Source organism: Canis lupus, chromosome 17 (genome assembly GCF_003254725.2).
Source record: "Canis lupus dingo isolate Sandy chromosome 17, ASM325472v2, whole genome shotgun sequence".
Taxonomy (NCBI): Eukaryota; Metazoa; Chordata; class Mammalia; order Carnivora; family Canidae; genus Canis; species Canis lupus.
The window spans coordinates 62,566,717-62,587,609 of NC_064259.1; the positions used below are offsets into that span (position 1 = coordinate 62,566,717).

The 20,893-nt window shown below is 39.1% G+C and overlaps 1 protein-coding gene and 1 long non-coding RNA gene across 33 annotated transcripts in view; one reads left to right on the top strand and one right to left on the bottom strand.

The window, feature by feature from the left end:
* LRIG2 (leucine rich repeats and immunoglobulin like domains 2) overlaps nucleotides 1-20,893 on the bottom strand; it is a 154,559-nt gene that overhangs the window by 120,450 nt on the left and 13,216 nt on the right. For 7 of the 32 annotated variants that reach the window (XM_049095852.1, XM_049095846.1, XM_049095851.1 and 4 more), the window contains one exon: nucleotides 854-1,025. The exons of 10 other annotated variants lie outside the window; for them this stretch is intronic. Coding sequence is in view for 7 of the 22 variants with exons in the window: in XM_049095840.1 (XP_048951797.1) it covers nucleotides 854-1,025; nucleotides 2,379-2,463; nucleotides 20,815-20,883 (326 nt within the window). In the remaining 15 variants the exon portion in view is untranslated. Of the gene's footprint in view, nucleotides 1-853; nucleotides 1,026-2,378; nucleotides 2,464-8,696; nucleotides 8,714-20,814; nucleotides 20,884-20,893 lie in introns of those variants that run through there. 15 more of the 32 variants (XM_049095840.1, XM_049095833.1, XM_049095835.1 and 12 more) reach the window with 8 other exon arrangements.
* On the top strand, nucleotides 15,026-18,382 carry LOC112663913 (uncharacterized). Its single transcript, XR_004806446.2, has 2 exons — nucleotides 15,026-15,375; nucleotides 15,560-18,382. It is a non-coding gene; the product is annotated as an uncharacterized LOC112663913 (long non-coding RNA).

The window sequence follows — 20,893 nt, forward strand, 5'->3', positions numbered from 1 at the left end:
CTGAAAATTTAGGACATACGGTTACCACAACTGGAATACATAGGCAAATGCATGGACATGTAATTAACCTTAATACTCTTGAAATATTACTTTTGGGGCAGCCCAGGTGGCTCAATGGTTTAGCGCCGCCTTCAGTCCAGGGTGTGATCCTGGAGACCCAGGATTGAGTCCCGTGTTGGGCTTCCTGCATGGAGCCTGTTTCTCTCTTTGTCTCTCTCTCTCTTTCTGTCTGTCTCTCTCTCTCATGAATAAATATATAAACTCTTTTAAAAAAAGAAATATTACTTTTGGCCTTTTCTCACTTAGAGCTTCATTAATTGAAGATTAAGTTTTCTCTTAAGGGTTAAAAAGGTTTAAATCAAGGGAAGGGTTAGACTGGCTGCTTTTTCAGTTCTGGATGGTTTTTATAAGCAGTTTGAGAATCTACAGTGGGATTGATACTGAGCCATGAGAGTGAGAGTGTTTCTGCTTTTTTCGTCTTACTTTCTAATCATTAAATATTGTTCAAGAGGTTATTTGCCAAGTAAAGACCAACCCTGCTGAAAGTTGTTGCCAGCTTTTCCTAGACCTAAACGCCCAACTGCTCTACATAGATAGTATCTTCCTAATAGGCTCTCCTAATATCAAAGATGAACATGCCAAATATTCTGAGAGGTGAAGTAGGTTGTGTCCATGCTCATGAAGGAGGCCAGCAAAGGTGAACAAAGACTTCTGCTTTAAGGGTGAAGGTCATATTCCACTCTCCAATGTTTCTATTGTTTCAGTCTAGTGAACTTTTACCCACAGAAGTCTTTCTTTGAACAGTCTGATCAAAAACAAGGTCTTTAAATTTTTTTGTTGTTTGTTTACTTACAGCCAAAACTTTAGACAGAAGGCCAACTCCCAGTGGTCAGTTTCAAACAGGTTAACTTTGGCCTGAAGAGATTTTTTTTTAATTCCATAATTTTCTGACAGATATGTGAATGATGCCTGTATGCTTGACTTTATCTGCTCTTCTAAAGTCCTTCCTCCTTCCCAGGGAACACCTGCGGGGAGTAGTATGGATTTAAGAGAACAACTTTAGTGGGTAATCTCTGTCCAGTCCTGTAATAAGGAGTGCAGTTGATTACGTTTTGATCCACAGGTTTGGGTTGGCATGGTTAGATCTGCAGATAGAAAGTGGAGAGAGAGAGGATAGGGAATGTCAGTACAGCCATGTTAAGTGTGCCTCCATGTTCTTTTTTTTCAACTCTTCTCCTGGTGAATCTCCGATGCATATTTATCTACTGCTTTTTCATATAGGATCAAGGGTAAAGCTACAAGGGAAGAGCAATTATGGACTTAAAAGTCTCAGTCTAGTGCTTTAGGAATGTTACCCTCTTGGGCTTTCCTGAGAAAACTAATAACATTCAGATGCATATATTGTCCAAGTACTTCAGTATTTAAGAAACCAAAAGAAAAAACTAAGGATTTTTTTTTTTCTGGACAAAATGGTAGAACAAAGAGAAGAGTCTTGGTAAAATTATGTTTTAAAACAACCATTTAAATTTCAAACTGTTGGTTAAGCAAGCAGATGATTGATTTTTGCAATGCCACAGTTACAGGTAGGTAATGTTTCCAAAACTCTCAAGTATTTGGAATACAGTCCAGGGACTATATTCATATCAGTGAATAAACAGCCATCAAAAATCACATGCATTTTGTTCCTTCAGAAGTTTAAGTACCCTAACACTGTCATTTAATTGTGCATAAAATAAAGAGATCGAGTACACAGACCAGAGATTCTGATAGCAGACAGCAGAGTCCATTCAGATCATCTAAAAGGCAGAGCAACCTGTTAGAGCTGTTAAATAGCTACTGCTTACTGAGTGCTTACCATGGTCTACTGGGAACTAACTTATCTATCTATCCATCTATCTATCCATCTATCTATCCATCTATCCATGAGAGACACAGAGAGGCAGAGACATAGGCAGAGGGAGAAGCAGGCTCCCCGTGGGGAGTTCGATGTGGGATTGGAGGGCAGAGCTCTGAGCTGAAGGAAGATGCTCAACCCCTGAGCCACCTAGGCGTCACTACTGGGAAATATTCTATGTAGTAGATACATATTATCCCCAATTTACAGTTGAGAAAACTGGGTCATGGGTTAAATAACTTGATGTGCTATAATGGACAGAGACAAGTTCAAACCCATCTCTGTCAAACTTCGAAACTTAAGTCTTACCTATTTTGTTTTATTGCTCTATCTTCTAATCCTAACTCTTTCCTAATATATTTTCTAAAAGAAGATATCCAGGGGCACCTGTGTGGCTCAGTCTGTTAAGCCTCTGCCTTCGGCTCAGGTCATGACCCCGGTGTCCCGGCCTGGGATCCAGCCCCGCCTTGGATTCCCCGCTTACCAGGGAGCTTGCTTCTCTCTCTCCTGCTCCCATTCCCCCTGCTTGTGAGCGCTCTCTCTCTCTCTGTCAAATGGATAAATACAATCTTAAAAAAAAAAATTAAAAAGAAGACATTTTAAAGAGCACAGGGACCTATGTAATGTATTCTAAGACATTTTAAATCTAATACATATAAATTTGCTGGTTTTAAAGAGTAAACTTCAAATATCTGGAAAATTCATTTATATGGGAAATAAAACACAATGCCTTCATTCTTTTTTTTTAATTTTTATTTATTTATGATAGTCACACACACACACAGAGAGAGAGAGAGAGAGAGGCAGAGACACAGGCAGAGGGAGAAGCAGGCTCCATGCACCGGGAGCCCGACGTGGGATTCGATCCCAGGTCTCCAGGATCGCGCCCTGGGCCAAAGTCAGTCGCCAAACCGCTGCGCCACCCAGGGATCCCCAACACAATGCCTTCATTAATTCATGTGTTGGTTCAATGAAGGCTTGATTGCATAAATTCTATGTGTGTTTCAGCTACAACTTAGAGGACTTCTTTTTTTTTTTTTTAAGATTTTATTTATTCATAGAGACAGAGGGAGAGAGGGGCAGAGGGAGAGAAGGGCAGAGGGAGAAGCAGGCTCCATACAGGAAGCCCGACGTGGGACTCGGTCTCAGGTCTCCAGGATCACACCCCAGGCTGCAGGCGGTGCTAAACCGCTGCACCACCAGGGCTGCCCTCCCCCGCCCTTTTTTTTTTTTTTTTGATTTTTAAATTTCTTTTTATCTTTTTTTTTTTTTTTTTTTTTAGTATTTCTTGATCTTTTTTGGGGGGAAATATATAATTTTATTACAATTATCTAAACTTTATACACATCTGTACTAGTAAATTCCAAGGACTATGTCCTTGTCCCCCCCACCTTTATTAAAGATTTTATTTTAAAGGACTTTCTTTATCCAAAACACCTTCAGCTCTGGAGTGATGAATTTTGCTGCAGTTTGCATGGGACTTTTTATAGTTTTAGCAATGTAACTCCCACACTCCAAGAAACCCCTCAGTCCTGGGAAAATCAGGACAGTTGGTGGCTCTAGTTTCACAACACGTAAGGGTGCTTTAAAGTTGCTTTTGGATGATGGTGGTGATTATAAATAGGATCTTTATCCTTTATCCTTTTAGAGAGGCTTAAGTCCTCTCTTAGGGAGAAACAGTAGTTCAATTTCTGTTTCTGTGGGAGCACCTCAAGCGATGGAGAAACTTTTTCCTCAAACTCATTTCATTTTTAGTTTTTTGTCAAAATTTTATACACTTCTTTTGCATTCTTAACTAAAAATCTGTCTCAGCGAAGCTTCCACCTACTTTTCTTATTCCATCCCTTGCTACCATATGAAATGAACTTAATCTTCTCCCTCATGTGATTGCACAGTAAATATTTAAAGGAATCTTTCATGGCCCCAATATATTCACCTTCAAACTACACATCTCCTAACCACTCAACATTTCTCAGATTCTTTTACCATGATTATTCTTTTCTGAACGCAGTTCAGTTTAGTCATATTCAAATTGTAGCTTCTTAAATTGTAGCTTCTAGAACTCTAGTCAGCAGAGTAGAGTGGATATATCACCTCCTCTGTCTGGAATCTATGCTTGGAATCTATGCTTCCTTTAATTCAGCTTAACATCTTAGTATTTTTCTTGGCAGTCATTAGCTTAGATTAAGTTCATATCTGCTAAAACTTCCAAGCATTTTTTAAGCTTTTATTTATTTTAGTAGTCTCTACACCCAACAAGGGGCTCAAACTCACAGTTCAAAAGTTGCATGCTATTCTGATGGAGTCAGCCAGGTGCCCCTGCCGCAAGCATTCTTCTTACATACTTCTGCTAGGTTATACTGTTTATATTCTATACGTGCAGTTTTTTTTTTCTAGCTTGAAGTACAGGATCTTACATTTAATTCTGTTAAACTTAGTTTCTTTTAGTTGCCCTCCTTTTAAAAAAAATTGCTCATTCTCAACTTTGTTTGATGAGCATATTTTCATGTCAATGATAGAACTGTTAAAGAGACAAGGCCTTAATTGGCAATCTTTCTTTATGGTTGTGTTAATCTACTAACTAATTACAATAATTTAACCCATTTGTAGCTAACCTAATTTACAAATAATAATACATATTTTCTTACTTCATCTCATACAAAACCAATGTGATAGAAAAGCGCAGTCAGCTATGATAGAAAATGCTTTCTGACAATGAGGTATTTTCTACTTCTGTGGAATTTTTCTTTGTCATATGCTTTTGGCCAAAGATGACATGTCCCACCATCATTCTCCACTTTACTTACGGGTTTGGCACTAAGTTTTGGTTATTAAGGAGAGCCAATCTTCTCTTAAGGAACAAAGATTTGGGGCACCTGGGTGGCTCCAATAGTTAAGAGTCTGACTCTTGATTTTGGCTGAGGTCATGATCTCAGGGTTGTGAAACTGAGCCACACATTGGGCTCTGTGCTGAACATGGAGCCTGTTTAAGATTCTCTCTCTCCCTCTTCCTCAGCAGCCCTCATCTCTAAAAACAAAAGAACAAAGATTTGCCCAGGTGAGTTCAAAAGAGGCGCCCTGAATGGCTTAGGAATAAACATACAGTCTTCCAAATTTATTCCTTTAATGGAGACAATACTTTTTGGAAGCTCAAGGTTTGCTGTGTTTGTCAAACCATCAGAGACAATTTAAGCGGGTGGTCAAATACGCTAGCTTTGGCCTGGTTCAGCTCCTGATTCTACCACTTGTCAAGTGTTCTACTTTGGGCAAATATGTTGATATTTTAGCACTGCGCCCAACATCTAGTGAGAGCTCTAAAAATAAGAGTAACTACTATTTATTAAACAACATTTTATGTTAGGTATTACATAAAGGCTTAGTATACATAAAGTGTTTAACATGCTCATTGCCTCTAACAATTCCATGAAGCAGACACTTCTGTTATGCCCAAATCACAGATGAGAAAATTGAGGCACAGAAAGATTATGCAAGTTGCTTAAGTTAAAAGTGAAAGCAAGGATATAAACCAAGTCTAACTCTAGACCAGGATCCCAAACACAATTCTATCCTGTTAGTCCCTGAATATAGACAAAACCCCAATAACTTTAGCAGTTTGAGTAGTAAGGATTGACCACTGGCCAGTCAGGGAGTTTCCAGGAACCCCAAAAAGTCCTCCATGGTATGGTCTTATCTTTCATCAGAGGGAGGTTCTGGTCTTCACCCCTATAGACTTAGAAATCCAGTCTGTGAACACACATATTGTGAATTTTTCTCCCAAAGCATTCATGCTCCCAGAGCCTGGTATTCAAAACCAGAACACCAATGTATTCATAATGAAAATTATGAATATAAATAGAAAGAAACATAATAACTAAGGGCTAAAACATTCATGTCCTGGGGTGCCTGGCTGGCTCCGTGGATAGAGCATGCAACACTTGATCTTGGGGTTGTGAGGCAAAGCCCTACATTGGGATTACTTAAAAAATAATAAAATAGAACAAATAAAACATTCGTGTCCCATGACTTGGGAATCAGATTGTAAGAGCATGAAACTTATGGAACATGGAACTAGAAATAAGGATGTCTGTTTTATGTGTCAATGTTTGATAGAACAAAATCCATTAAACTCCAAAGCAGCAATTTATCCACTTCCAAAACTGAACAGACCAGTGTAACTTGTCACCTAAAAACACTAGGATCAACACCACCAGGATTTGCCTGCTAGATCCTTTCTTCCTAAATTTTCAGGGCTGACCTGTGCTAACTCTATGTTCTTTCTTGAATTTAGGTTTTTCTTCAGATTACAGCATAATTCTTTTTTACTAAGATTCTGAACAACTATATTTACTATACTTTGATGCATTATGCATTGATTTGAACGTCTAAATTTAAAAAGGCAACTTGAGTTCCAGGTTCTTGTTGGGGAGTCCTCTCACTGAAGCCACAAAGTACTAACATCAGCAATAAGAGACAGACCCCTCCAATGGAAGCTGCCTTCTCTTCTATGAAACTTTTGCTAGTTGCCTCTCCAGCTTCAGAAACAGAGACTGTTGCCAGCAATTTTCACCTATCTACTAAAATCTAAAAGGTAACAACCATTGTTTCTGTAGTTACTGAAGAGACAGACTGGTTGAAGATTTACACTGCTCTGCAAACTCCCTGGCTGTGCCAGCTCTGGGGGAATTTAGTGTACAGGGTGTGAAATGATTTTTTTTTTCTTGGCTCTTTGCTGTAGGTCCAGGCAGCTACAGCAAAAGCAGGGGTTCCTACTCTCAAGCAGAGCTTTCAGAATGCCTGGGAGTCTCCTTCTGACAACGATATGGAATGCCTGGAACCAGTGAAAGAGATTGGAAGCCCTACCTACCACCCACAGCAGGCAAGACTTAAAGCAGGGCAGTTACCCCAGAACTTTTGGGCTCAGGGTAACTTCAGAACCTCAAGGCAAGGAATGGGTGCCTCACTGTGTACACGTGCCACACAACAGCCATACATAACAAATCATAAGGAAAGAATAGTGTGGACAAACTCTTCTCTCCTTCTGCAGGTGAGGCGTTTACGTATCTTCAGATACAAAGAAAAGGAAGAGCCCCCTGAGGGGAGAATTTTTCAACCTTAATGGGAAGGTAGAAGAACTGAAGCCCTTGGCTTTCAGGCCCTACCATTCCCAGTTCCCTTCTACAGGATGGGAAGAATTTCAGACCCAGAGCTCCTAGTGCCTGGAGAGTCAATGATAACCCACAGCCTCCCTGTAAAGATCTCTAGATGATGTTGGAAGAGAGGGGTAGGGCTGATCAAGGAAGTCAAGATACAGTTACTAATTCTCTTCACTGAAAAGCCTAGACTATCAAGCCCACTCACTCAAGATACCATGATTTCTTACCACAGCCCACCTCTCCTCAACATTCATACATTAAAATGAAGCTCCCATCAGTGTTTAGGGGTTAATTGAGTAGGAAGACTTGGCGGCTTTAGAACTCCAAATTCTTGCAAGAGGTTTGTTTTCTGAACATTCCTCTCTGTGCACTCCCTTCTTGTCTTAATTGGCCCTACCCATTGAGGTAGATTGCACATCTTTCTCCTATATCTTTGGGTTGGCTCAAGCCTCTGACCCTTCCACTGCAGAGTCTACAAGCAGGGAGATGGCCAAAATAGGCAGTCGGGGAAGAGCACAAGCATTCCTATTGCATCTGCTCAGTCTCTCAGCAATCCTCATGTCAGGAAACCGCTCAAGTTTACAGGCTGGGGCCACAGAGATTCTCCCCTTCCTCACTCACTGTGTAACACATGGAACAAAGTATCTCAGAGGCTGTCTGCAGAGTACTGAAAGTCAGAGATGCTGTTGTTGAATGTGGGTGTTTTTCAGCAGCTCTGTTCTGGATATAATTCCTCTGACCTGCCCCCTGGCTCTGTGTGAGCTAGGTTCTGGATGACTCCCAGCATAACTCCTTACCCTTTCTCTTGCTGCCATTGGCTGTCAGGGGGATTGCTGTTCATGGTGCCAAGGTAATTCCTATTATAATTTGTTGTTGTTGTTCTGATTTCTAATAGAGAGCTGGCATACTGAGTTGAAAGACTTCCACAAAGCCAGGCAACAGGTTACCACTTTAGCAATGCTACTGGATTGATAGATTCAAAAACATCTGTTGAACATTGGCATGTACAATGTGCCACCCGATGATACGGAGAGGAACAAAGACATATAAGAAAAAGGATTCTCTCCTCAAAAAGACTACATTGTAATGGAGGCCTAGGTGCACACGGAAATCACTGTAATAAAAGGTGAGCATGTAAGGACAGGTCACCATTATACTCTTCACACCTAGAAAAGTAAAAGGCAAGAACTGCCACTGCCCATATACCTATTGATCAGCTGGGGTAGTCTGATTCTGTTTTGGCCTTGGAAGCCAATGCCAAGATTAACTGTAACGTGTTATGCACCATAAAACAAATATTTTGTAATGCTTTATGTGTGTTAACACTTTCCTTTAAAGGGATCTCTTTTAAATCAATGAAGGGGATTGACTGCCATTCACTTCCCTTTAATAGTAAGAGAAATAGAAGTTGAAGTTCTCTTCCCTGTTCCTCAGGGCAACTAACAAAAGAACAAACAGGGTTCAGTACCAGGAATAAAGTTGACTCATACTCTTAGGCTTTCTCTCCTTTTAGAACACATTGATTGAAGACTTGGAATGGGATAACATTCATTCGCATAGAGAAACAGATGAGGTCGCCAAGGAAGAGAGGGTAGGGAGGGAACAGGGAAAATTAGGTGAAAGAATAGGGACAGTGGCTGTTGCACTACCTTTGACAAAATCTCTTTATCTCAGAAGAAAAGACTGTTTCAGGAAGATTATATTCCAGGCAGAATGATGAGGATGAGTAGAAATCATATATATTCTGGCCCACCATCCTAGAAGAGAGTTAGTCTTAAGGCAACATGAATAAATATATCTTTGCAGCTAGTACCAGCCCAAGGTCCCCAGGTCTACAAAACTTAAAAAAATAAACCAACAGGAGTAGAGGCACCCAGCTGCTTCAGTCAGTATAGCATGTGACTCTTGATCTGAGGATCCTGAGTTTGAGTCTCATGTAGGGCATAGTCTATTTAGAAAAAAAAAAAAAAATCTACGCTCTAACATATAGAATTAGTCGCAGAGAGGAGGTGAAGCTTTCCCAAAGCAGGAATCTCAACAGGTGCCACTGAGCAACTTCAGGTCAAGATGTTAAGAACCTAAAACCTAGGAAGTGGCCCACACTACACAAAAGAATTGTAGGGGCTGGGCACCTGGGTGGCTCAGTCAGTTAAGTGTCCAACTTTTGATTCTGGCTCAAGTCATGATCTCAGGGTTGAGATGGAGCCATGCATCAGGCTCACTGGGTGTGGAGCCTGCTTAAGATTCTCTCTCTCCTTCTGCCCCTCCCCACCCCACTCCCACTCACACACATGCTCGCTTTCTCTCTCTCTCTCTCTCTCTCAAAAAAAAAAAAAAAAGATTGTAGGGGACAAGGACACGATATCTTTTCCATAAGTGTACTTCAAAATAATGACACAAAAGAAAACAGGACATGAGCTCCTACATTGGGCTCTTGTCTTTCTAGATAAAAGGGATAGAAATCATGCCTCATCTTGCAGTGAATTCTTGGCCATTTTTTTTTCTGCATCATTGCCTTTGCTATTATTCCTCCTACTGCTCATAACTATCACATAGCCTTTACCTGGTACTTAAATATTCATATGTTTGTTTTTATAAATACTAGAAACTGCTTGAAGGCAGTGATCTTATCTTTATACCTTCAATGACAACTAGCTCAGTGCCTGTTCTCAGTAGGTCATTAAGAAATGTTGTTTGATTTGATGTTATAGGAGAATTAGGGCCAACAGCTGCAAGGGCTGGCAATCCATAGGTTTCTGGCCAAGAATTTCCATGAGGCAAGGCAACATTTGGCAATTACAAGGGCATTCCAGTGAAGTGAAGAGGGAGTGTCAGATTTTGCAATAGTTCTGCAAATAAGATAGATTTTCTGGAGTGGCTGGGTTCGTGGAAAAACATGTGCTGAATGGCAAAAAGTAATCTGGGTTCTCACCTTTATAGCAATCATTATAGCAAGATATAATTTCTGCTAGATTCAATAAGAAGGGGTGACATTAGTAAGTTTTCTTAGCACTACATAGCATTATGCCAGGTTATTGTAAATGCAGAATATTTTTTTAATGCTATTGCTGACCTCAAGCTTCAAATCCTCATGGGAATTCAATGTGTACATATACAAACTAGTCAGAGAATACAAGTGTTACATTGAGTTACAAATTAAACATTATAGCATTGCTGTTGGAGGTGTCCCAAAGAAGGTAGTCTTGAGACGGGTCTTAGAAGTTCCCTAATTTTTGTGGCTCTTTGCTCCTTTGTGGCTTCACAAAGTTCTCTATCCTGTGGACATTTGAAACATAAAAAAGCTAACCACCATTCCCCGTTCCTCCATTGCCAACATTGCCAATGCCACCTCATCCCTGCCTATCAGTATTCCAAGATAGCATTTCATATAGCTGGTGTAATAACATGTTCCATTCATATCCTCTAGCCTTTCAGCATGAATCTATAACCCTAACCTGTAGAGTAACCTTTGCTCCAATTCCAGTATCCCAATTTTTCCTGCTAGAAGAACATGAAAAGAATGGGTCGTTAGTTCAAAGAGTCAGTTTCAAAGGTAATCAGGCTTTGAGGTAGTTCCTGCCTTATATTTCTATTTCTCAGTACTAGATTTCTTACTGGTAACTTTCCCTCTCCAAAATAGAGTTATATCTCCCCAAACTATCTTCTTGTCACTGAGGCCTCTGGTTTCTAGGGCCATGTTTTTTGGATGTCAACTTTCTGAGCACCTGAATCTGTATAAATTCCCTAATACCTGTTTAGAGCCACACCATGAATCTCAAGATTCATTTTGTTTTGTTACCATAGATTAAAAACTTTGCACATGGTCCTCTGGGGCTAGTTTTGGTACTAGAGTCCTAGAGAAGATGGTACACAGGTAGTCCAAGGGTCACTTATTTCAAATGTTTCTGGGCTGCAAGGCAAGAACAAGTAAGAGGCTATAGCTCTGTAATGGTCGTCATGGTCATCAACTAGTTTGTGATTCAAAAACAGCCTCAGAAGATTTCTGCTTTAAAGTATGAGGCAATGAAAGGGGTATTTTATTAATACAGCATAGAATGGATTACATAGCAAGGTGACTATCAAGACACTATATGCCTTAACATTTACATCAGATCAAATGAGATAATGCATGCAAAGTACTCAGTGCAGTTCCTGACACTCAGTAAATTTTGTTTTTTTAAGATTTCATTTATTTATTCATGAGAGACACACACAGAGAGAGAGAGAGAGAGAGAGAGAGGCAGAGACACAGGCAGAGGGAGAAGCAGGCTCCACGCAGGGAGCCGGATGAGGGACTCGATCCCGGGTCTCCAGGATCACACCCTGGGCTGAAGGCAGCGCTAAACCGCTGAGCCACTCAGGCTGCCTAAATGTTAATTCTCTTCCCTTTGCATGTGGATTTTAGTTTACAAGGTGCTTTTATATATATATTAAATCTCCCCTAAAACTTTGTGAATTAGTTATTTCCCCCAGAGCAGTACCTTGACCCTAAAAGTGGCACATCTGAAAAATTGTAGGGCTGAGAGTCAGACTCAAGTCTTCAGGCACCAAAGCCTAGCTCTGGACTCTTCTTACTGCACTGTGCTAGACTGAAGATTGTGAGGGCCTGGATCAGAGTGTTAACAATGCGATGGAGATCAAAGAATGATCTGTGAGCACCTGCATAACTGAGCCTCCTGAAGCCTTATTATTATATATCTTTATTTGTGTTTAAAAAAAACCCACCCGAACCCAATACTTTATTTTACCTATTCTGAGATACATGTTTTCACTTTTTAGCATCTCTGAAATTGAGGCAATTCACATTTTTCAGCTGTTTCCACTGCTTAGCACTTTCGATGTCATTGCCATTGTCTGCTTACCTACAAACTTGGTGGGTTGAATGGCTAGACAACTGAAACCCAAAGACATTTCAGTCAGTCAACCACTTAAGCAACATTTGCACAATATGAATCTTAATTGTTCTCTGAAAACCTTACATTGACACCTTTCCATAAGAACAAGAAAGCAACACTAAAATTTGCAGAATCGATGCCAGGTTGGAAGAAAATCTTAGAAAAAAAATGGAGTCCTGCTTTAGCACTGCTGCATTGCTGCTTTTATTTTTATTTATTTAGAGAGAGTACGAGTGGGGGAGGGGCAGCAGGGAGCAGGAGAGAGACTCTCAAGTGGACTCTGAGCTGAGCACAGAGCCCCACACAGGGCCAGATCTTACCACCCTGAGATCATAACCTGAGCTGAAACTGACTGAGCCACACAGGTACCCCTGCCACTGTTTTGATGGCAGAGGGTAATACTGTATTGAAAAACACAATACATAAATTTGTCAGAGTTGAAAAATGATTCAGAAGACAGACTCTGAACAGGAAGACATTTTGGACTATCCTAAGTCAATTGTTTCCCTTTAATGCAAAGCTTTTATATATAGTAAAAATCAATGTTTAAATAAATCTAAATAAGCCCTTTAAGGAGGCCTAAATGATAAGAAAGTATTATGCTGTAGATTAACTTGTATCCATAGTTTATTTCTCAGTGTAATATAAAATAATGGTGTACTCGACAATCTGTGGTATCTCAGATTCAATGAGAATGGTCATAATATATTTGTATAAGAACTTCATGGTTTATATAATAACTCATTTTGGTCATCATAATAACCTTATAATATCAGGGGCAGAATATTAACTGCAGTTTCATTTATGGGAAAAATAAGGAAGATGAAATAATCTATTCACATAGCCATAGAATCAGGAAAATTATTCATCCTAATTCAGTCCTCTAGAATAAGCCTAAAATTCTTCTTCCCCTTTAAAATTACAAGACTGATATCAATCTCAGTGCTACCATTAAAAAAAGAAAAAGCAGCTCCGATGAGAATGAACATATTATTTCAGGATAAACATTGAATATGTCCCCTTTTGGCAAGGAAACTGAATTGTCAGGATTTTAACAATAATAAATCACTATTACAAACACTATTACAAACTGCCCCTATCACATAAAAGATGTTAAATAAATAAAACTTGTGTTACTTGGGATAGTTAATGCTGGCTGTCCCAGAAGTCAAACCCTGAATTCGTACTGGCTTACCCAACAAAAATTTCTCACACATGTTAATTTATCTAGCACAGTTCAGCAGGCAGTGAAGGCTGTGTATCGCTCCACACCTTCACTCAGTAGCCAGCATGACTCAGGTTCTCCCGTCTTATAGCTGTACCAAGTGGAATATGTAACCTCCAAGCTTGTTGTGATAGGGTAAAAAGGGTTAGGGCAGGCATATCAGCTTATAACTTATTCAGTCTGAAAGTGATGCCTGAAAGTGATAAAAGTCGCTTCTTTCACAGGCCATTAACCAGAAGTAATCACAGGACGCCAATCTACCTGAAGGGAAGCTGGGAAAGACAGAGCAGCAATGGACTATTTGGTGAGTACTGTCTATACCACAGTAGTCCTGTAATTATTTCCTTGAGGGCAAGAATCTGTTTTATTTACTGATATTCTCAAATATCCAGAATTGTGTTTGGCCTACAGTGTTCACTAACAGTTACTGAATGAATAAATCAATGAATTAATAAATGGCATCTGAGGCTGGTTTTCCTTATCTCAACTATAAATCTGGAAAGTTTCCAGATAGAATTAAGATAGTCACGTTCAGGTTAACATTTCTGAAACACCTAGTGTTAAGAAGAAGACAGTGTTTTGATAAGAATTTAATTGACGTTGGCAAACTCATTCTCAAATGTAATTATAAATTACATGAAATCTTTTCTATGGGAGTTTAATGATTCTTTAAATTGACCAAAATATGAGGAAATACAACACTTGACTCTAAAAGCCAGTATGAAAAATAAATAAATAAATAAATAAATAAAAGCCAGTATGGATTGTTAGTTTCACTTAAAAAATGAATATAGACTGCAATCTTCCTAGAAATGATTGCTTAGGGAGTTGGGAACAATTTGTCATGGTAAGAATTTAGATTGTGGTGATATGAGAAGGCAAACAGCAGTCAGGCATGGGGAAAAGACAATAAGTAGCCATCCTTTTGGCTCTAATTCAGTACCTGTTCTTAACATTACCTGCATGATTAGGAAGGCACAGAAAGTTCAATACTTGGTTTTCACAAAGGAATCTCAAAATGATTATAAGATGTAATTCATCATTTATTCAATAAATGTTTATTAAGCACCAAATGCATGCAAGGACAATGCTTGATGTTGGAGATTCGGGTGCAAAAGACAGATGTGAGTCCTACTCCAATGGAACTTAGAGTCTAATAGAGATGATAGACACTGAATAACTATTATAATAAGCCTGACACAGGTTGCAAAAGGGGAAGTAACAGGTGCTATGGAGTGAACTGGGAAACTTCTTGGTTTTCAGAAGTAAGAAAGTAGGGTCAGGGAAGATAATACAAATCCAGAGGATAAAGAAGATTTGGCATGGAAAAGTGAGGGAAAGGGAATCCCAGATGGAGAGAAAAGCTTGTTTTCACAACCCCACTATGAAATCTCAATAGGATTACAGGCTTAATCATACAGCTGGGAAAGTCGTAGAAGAAGAAAGTGACTTGTTCAAATGATGCTGTTTAATAAGTAGCTTAATTAGGACACTAAGCCATCATCTCTACCTTACAGAGCAGGGCACACAGTTGTCTCTTTAAGGTAGACTCTTTCCTGACCCAAACATAGCTAAGCCTGTCACTCCCATAGCCCATCAGGCACATCAATCAGCCATGAACCAGACTGATGTAACAGATATAAATTTTCAGCCTGTTTCACAGAACACAGGATGAGAACTAAAGAGCCCTAAATGGCTTTCCTGCAGGAAGAGGGTGAATGTAGTGGCAGAGGGGGAAGCTTCATCGGTGAGAGCCAAGCGCTAAAAGCAGCTGCGTGTGACATTTCCATCAATAGCCTCCCTCCCTCATTGTGTACGAAACCCACATCAGATGTTCTGGTTTATGATTTCAGCTTCAGAGTACATACCCTTCAAGGTCCAAGCTCATATATCTCTTCCCGGCATGGTGCCTGCTCATTAATTGGACTTGAACGTTCATCTCAGAGGGATAACCAAATACTGAGAATATAATATTGTGCTCCCTTTCTCCAACCCTCAAGGAAGTCTGGAATCTCATGGTGCCCAGCTTCTGTACTTGCTAGAAAGTAGCAAAGCACAGGCTACCAAAAAGATTGTCCAGATGCCAGAACCGTATCAGAACACAAGGTCACTTACAGCTGCTGTCTTCCCCTGTTTATATCAGCCCAGAGGACAATCCATTCTCTTTCCTTTGAGGACACAGTAAAGGCTAACTGTTGGAAGTCCCAGGTAAGTGCCACTTTATCCATTGGGTAGATCAGACCTCAGGAGAGTTAATAAAGTCTTTGCCTTTTCATTTTGTGTTTACCTCCCCAGGTAAGGTAAAGTAGGAAAATCTCTTACTTATAGGGGAGATAACAGGAAAGCCCTTATAGGCCTTTGAATCTTTTTTTTTTTTTTTTTTTTTCTCTAGGCCTTTGATTCTTTAAGAGCACAGATCCTGAAGTGGCTGTGATACCAGCAAATGGTATGTTTGCATACCAATTAACAATCTCCAAAAATTTAATAGTTCCTGATATTCTGATCATTTAAAAATGTATTACTTTGGAGATTTCTGTTAAGTATTGGTGCTGAAATTTTGTTCTAAACATGCTGGGTCATATAATCTTTCAGATTACTTTCCCAAATATCTCAGGCAACTCTGAAAACCACTGTAAAATAAATGTCAGAGGGTTTTCTTTTTGAAGAACAAAATTACAATAATAACAATAACCTGTTCTAATCTAAATGACAGCAGTCTCTGAGCATCAGGCTGCTCATTTTATCACTGGCTGGCCACATTTACATGAGTTTTTGTCAGAAATCTTTTCATAACCAGACATTAGGCCCAATTTTGGGTGACTTGAAAGACAGGTTGGCTTGGGATGAAGCATGCTAAAGTTAGTAGTGAAGTTTTATCAGGGTTTCTTAGTCCATATTATTCCTCAACTGCCACAAGTACAAGTCTGAAGTAAAAATAAACAACTTCTACTTTAGGGCAAAGTACCTCCTATAAATTCATTCATTTAGTCTATATTCAAAGAAAATTTATATTCATTGTACTGAACAAGACATTATTGCTGCCTTATAATAGATAATTTAATGAAGGCTATTTCTACACTAGACTGTATGCTCCAAGGTCAGGTTTTGGTCTGTTTCAATTACCAATTGATACCCCAGAATAGCAGTGTGTCTCAAAGTAGGTGCAGTGTGTCTCAAAGTAGGTGCTCAGTAAATACTGGTTGAATGTATAAATGTATGAACAGATGTGTACGTGATGTTACTCTTTGAATATAACTGTGTATTACATTCTTTGACAATCACATTGTTTATTGATTAAAATTGTATAAACATCAGTATCAGCCATCAAGAACTCAGATTTTAGTAGGGCCCATGGAAACAGTTTATTTTAATTTTTACTTCTTGTAATTGGTCTGTTGCCTTGAAAGTTAATAAATAGCACTGGCTGGGGAAAAGGAAGAATGCAAGAAAGTGGGATATTTAAAGCATCATCCTGAAATTGTATTTAGAGGTTTTATTTCAAATGGGCTATTGTGAAGATAAGTACAGAGTGTGTGTGTATTTTTTTTTCTTGGCAAATGCTAATTTGAAGATTGGAAGAAAGGCTAGGTTGTATCATTTGAGATATCCTTTATCCTATTTTTTTTCCTCTTTATCCTAAGTTTTTCCATTTCTTTTTTTAGACATAAGATAACATAGTTGCCAACTATAGTATTATAAGACATAAATAGAAAGATAAAGATCTTAGGAATATGCAAATTCAAGTATTGTTGGATTCTAAACACTATCTTTGTGGCCTCAGTTAAGTTTATTTTTATTTTTTTAAAGATTTTATTTATTTATTCATGAGAGACAGAGAGAGAAGCAGAGACATAGAGAGAGGGAGAAACGGGCTCCTCATAGGGAGCCTGATGCAGGACTCGATCCCCAAACCCAAGATCACTCCCTGAGCCAAAGGCAGATGCTCAACTGCTTAGCCACCCAGGTGTCCCAGCCTCCACTAAGTTTAGACTTAACTTTTTCATCTGTAAAATAGAGGGAGTTGAGTTAAATTATTTCTAACACATCCTCCAGTTTGAATTTTCTGTGATTTCATCTGACAAACTCCCCTTTGTCATTCTTGTTGTATGTGGAATGCTCAATTTTTTCCAGTTTTTTTTTTTTTACATCACTTACCACAGATGCTTAAAATAAAATAGCTCTCCATATAGAATGTCTGCCCTTCTTTCCCCCATGTAGTCATGGCACCACTTAAAAAATTATATGACCCAGCAATTGTACTGTTGGGGATTTACCCCAAAGATACAGATGCAATGAAACGCCGGGACACCTGCACCCCGATGCTTCTAGCAGCAATGTCCACAATAGCCAAACTGTGGAAGGAGCTTTGGTGTCCATCGAAAGATGAATGGATAAAGAAGATGTGGTTTATGTATACAATGGAATATTACTCAGCAATTAGAAATTACAAATACCCACCATTTGCTTCAACGTGGATGGAACTGGAAGGTATTATGCTGAGTGAAGTAAGTCAATCGGAGAAGGACAAACATTATATGTTCTCATTCATTTGGGGAATATAAATAATAGTGAAAGGGAATATAAGGGAAGGGAGAAGAAATGTGTGGGAAATATCAGAAAGGGAGACAGAACATAAAGACTCCTAGCTCTGGGAAACAACCTAGGGGTGGTGGAAGGGGAGGAGGGCGGAGGGTGGGGGTGAATGGGTGACGGGCACTGAGGGGGGCACTTGATGGGATGAGCACTGGGTGTTATTCTGTATGTTGGTAAATTGAACACCAATAAAAAATAAATTTATTTTAAAAAGTTATAAAATATATCCAAATAAATATATAAAGAAAATAAATACCACTCTACAAACCCCAATACTGATTTATAATCTTCTAATATTACGTCAGTGTCCATATTTTTATGGATATTTATTTTAAAAATAAAACTGTGGCCACTTTGTACTTAGTATTTTGAAACCTGCATTCTCTTTTTTTTTTTTTTTTTTTTTATTTATGATAGTCACAGAGAGACAGAGAGAGAGGCAGAGACACAGGCAGAGGGAGAAGCAGGCTCCATGCACCGGGAGCCCGACGTGGGATTCGATCCCGGGTCTCCAGGATCGCGCCCTGGGCCAAAGGCCCGCACCAAACCGCTGCACCACCCAGGGATCCCTGAAACCTGCATTCTTTATCTAGTATTACATCATAAAGATTTCCCCACATTCTTTTTTTTTTAAAGATTTATTTATTCGTGAGAGAGAGAGAGAGAGAGAGGCAGAGACACAGGCAGAGGGAGAAGCAGGCTCCATACAGGGAGCCTGAAGTGGGACTTGATCCCAGGTCTCCAGGATCAGGCCCTGGGCTGAAGGCGGCGCTAAACGGCTGAGCCATCTGGGCTGCCCAACCCACATTCTTCTAAAGCATAGTGTTTTTCATGCTGCATTTGCAATCCACTCTTAAATACTATAATTTAACTCATCTATTATTGTTAGACATCTAGGTTATTTATAATCTGTGTTATAAATAACATTGTAGTAAACAAATTTGTACAAGAATAAGTGATTATTTCCTAAGAACAAATTTTTCATAACTATGGATATTCCTACTAGTAATTTATGAGTACTGGTTTCCAGACACCCTGGCGACTATAAAACAGATTTTACAATTTAAAAAAATCTTTGCCAATATGCCATGTGAAAAACCTTAGAGCTTTTATAATTCTGAGGAACCCTTGTCAATATCCATATCTGATTATTACTGAATATTTTTGTTTTGGTCATTTGCATTTTTAATTGTCTATTCCATTACTTTGTTCATTATTCACCTTGTTCATTGCTTTTTTTTGAGACATCTCTAATTCCTCATTATTTTTTATGGGACCAATTTTATAAGATGCCCTGCAGATTCAGGGAGATTCAAAGTTGATTTTGGAGATAATAATCTAATTATGGGCCTAGACCAAAACTTCAATTAATGTCCTTTTTTTTTTTTTTTTAACAGTTTTCCTCTGGCTTATCCATGAATCATTTTGTGATTTTGTTTTGCTTTTCATTATTATTTTAGAAGATTTTATTTGAGAGAGAGCATGAGAGAGAGAGTGCACAAGCAGGGGGGAAGGGGTGGAGGAAGAGGGAGAAGCAGACTCTCTGCTGAGCAGGGAACCCAACATGGGACTCAATCCCAGGACCCTGATATCATGACCTGAGCTGAAGGCAGATGCTTAACAACTGAGCCACCCAGGCATCCCAAGACTATCAGTCATTGCTTTTTAAATCCCAAGACTATCAGTCATTTTAGGACTCTATTCTAGAACACCTTTTCCAGCAACATTTTAATAATGAAATATTTTGAATAAAATACTAAGATTTTGTTAATTTAGTGCACCGAAACATTAATACATTTTAAACATTGGTAGGCCAATATTAGATAAAGTAGCAGAAAGTTAGGACATGGCAGGTATTCCATTTTAAATGTACAACTTATTATAGTATATGTATCAAAATTACGGCAGCAAAACAAAAGATTTACATTCAGGCATGTACCTACAATTTATCACATTCTGTGGGTGGACTAGCTAGGTAAATAAATAGGCAAACACCCTGGAAGTGGCTACCTTCATCAGAACTTTAAAAAAACCCAAAACAATAATCCTTCACTGGCCTTAACAAATGTGGTGCTCTTTAGAGCTTTTAGAAGAAATACTAAGCTAGAGATACTGGAAAGACACAGAGCCCCCTCGATGGCCTCTGACTTACTGGCTGAGCAGGTTATTGTTGATAGCTGATCATTCAAAAGAACAACCTGTAACTCACTGGCCACATATGAATGACAAAGCACATCTTCACATAACTTATTATTCCCTTTTCTGAGCCTATATCTATTCTTTTCTCAATATATATTACTCCTTTTAAATTTTTCACGTTTGAGTTTCATTTGTTCTACTTTTAGAACTAGGTTTTTAGAAAAGACAAATGTTTGTGATAACTTTTTTTTTTTTTGAGAATTAACTTCTCTTTTTTTTTTTTTCTTAATTTTTATTTATTTATGATAGTCACAGAGAGAGAGAGAGAGGCAGAGACACAGGCAGAGGGAGGAGCAGGCTCCATGCGCCGGGAGCCTGATGTGGGATTCGATCCCGGGTCTCCAGGATCACGCCCTGGGCCAAGGGAAGGCGCCAAACCGCTGCGCCACCCAGGGATCCCTGTGATAACTTTTTGATTCTGTAACAACCACTGTGCTTATTGACTTTAAGGATATCACTTTAAGGGATCCCTGGGTGGCGCAGTGGTTTGGCGCCTGCCTTTGGCCCAGGGCTCGATCCTGGAGACCCGGGATCGAATCCCACGTGGGGCTCCTGGTGCATGGAGCCTGCTTCTCCCTCTGCCTGTGTCTCTGCTTCTCTCTCTCTCTCTGTGACTATCATAAATAAATAAAAAAAATTAAAAAAAAAAAAGGATATCACTTTAAGGTCTTTTCTGGGGCATCCTGTTTTTTTTCTTTTAACTAACAATTTAATATTGAAATTGGTTGGTTGTGATATTGAAGTTAATCTAATGTACCAAAAGAAAAATAAATCTTAGAACCTGTTAAGTGAAAAAAAGAAGAGGACAGGAAGAATATATGCAGGATACAAAGTAACAAAAATGTTACTACTTACTCTGAGGAAGTGCAGAGAATGGCTGGGTAACGGGGTGCAAGATTGCCTTTTCACTGTGTATTCTTGTACCTTAAAAATT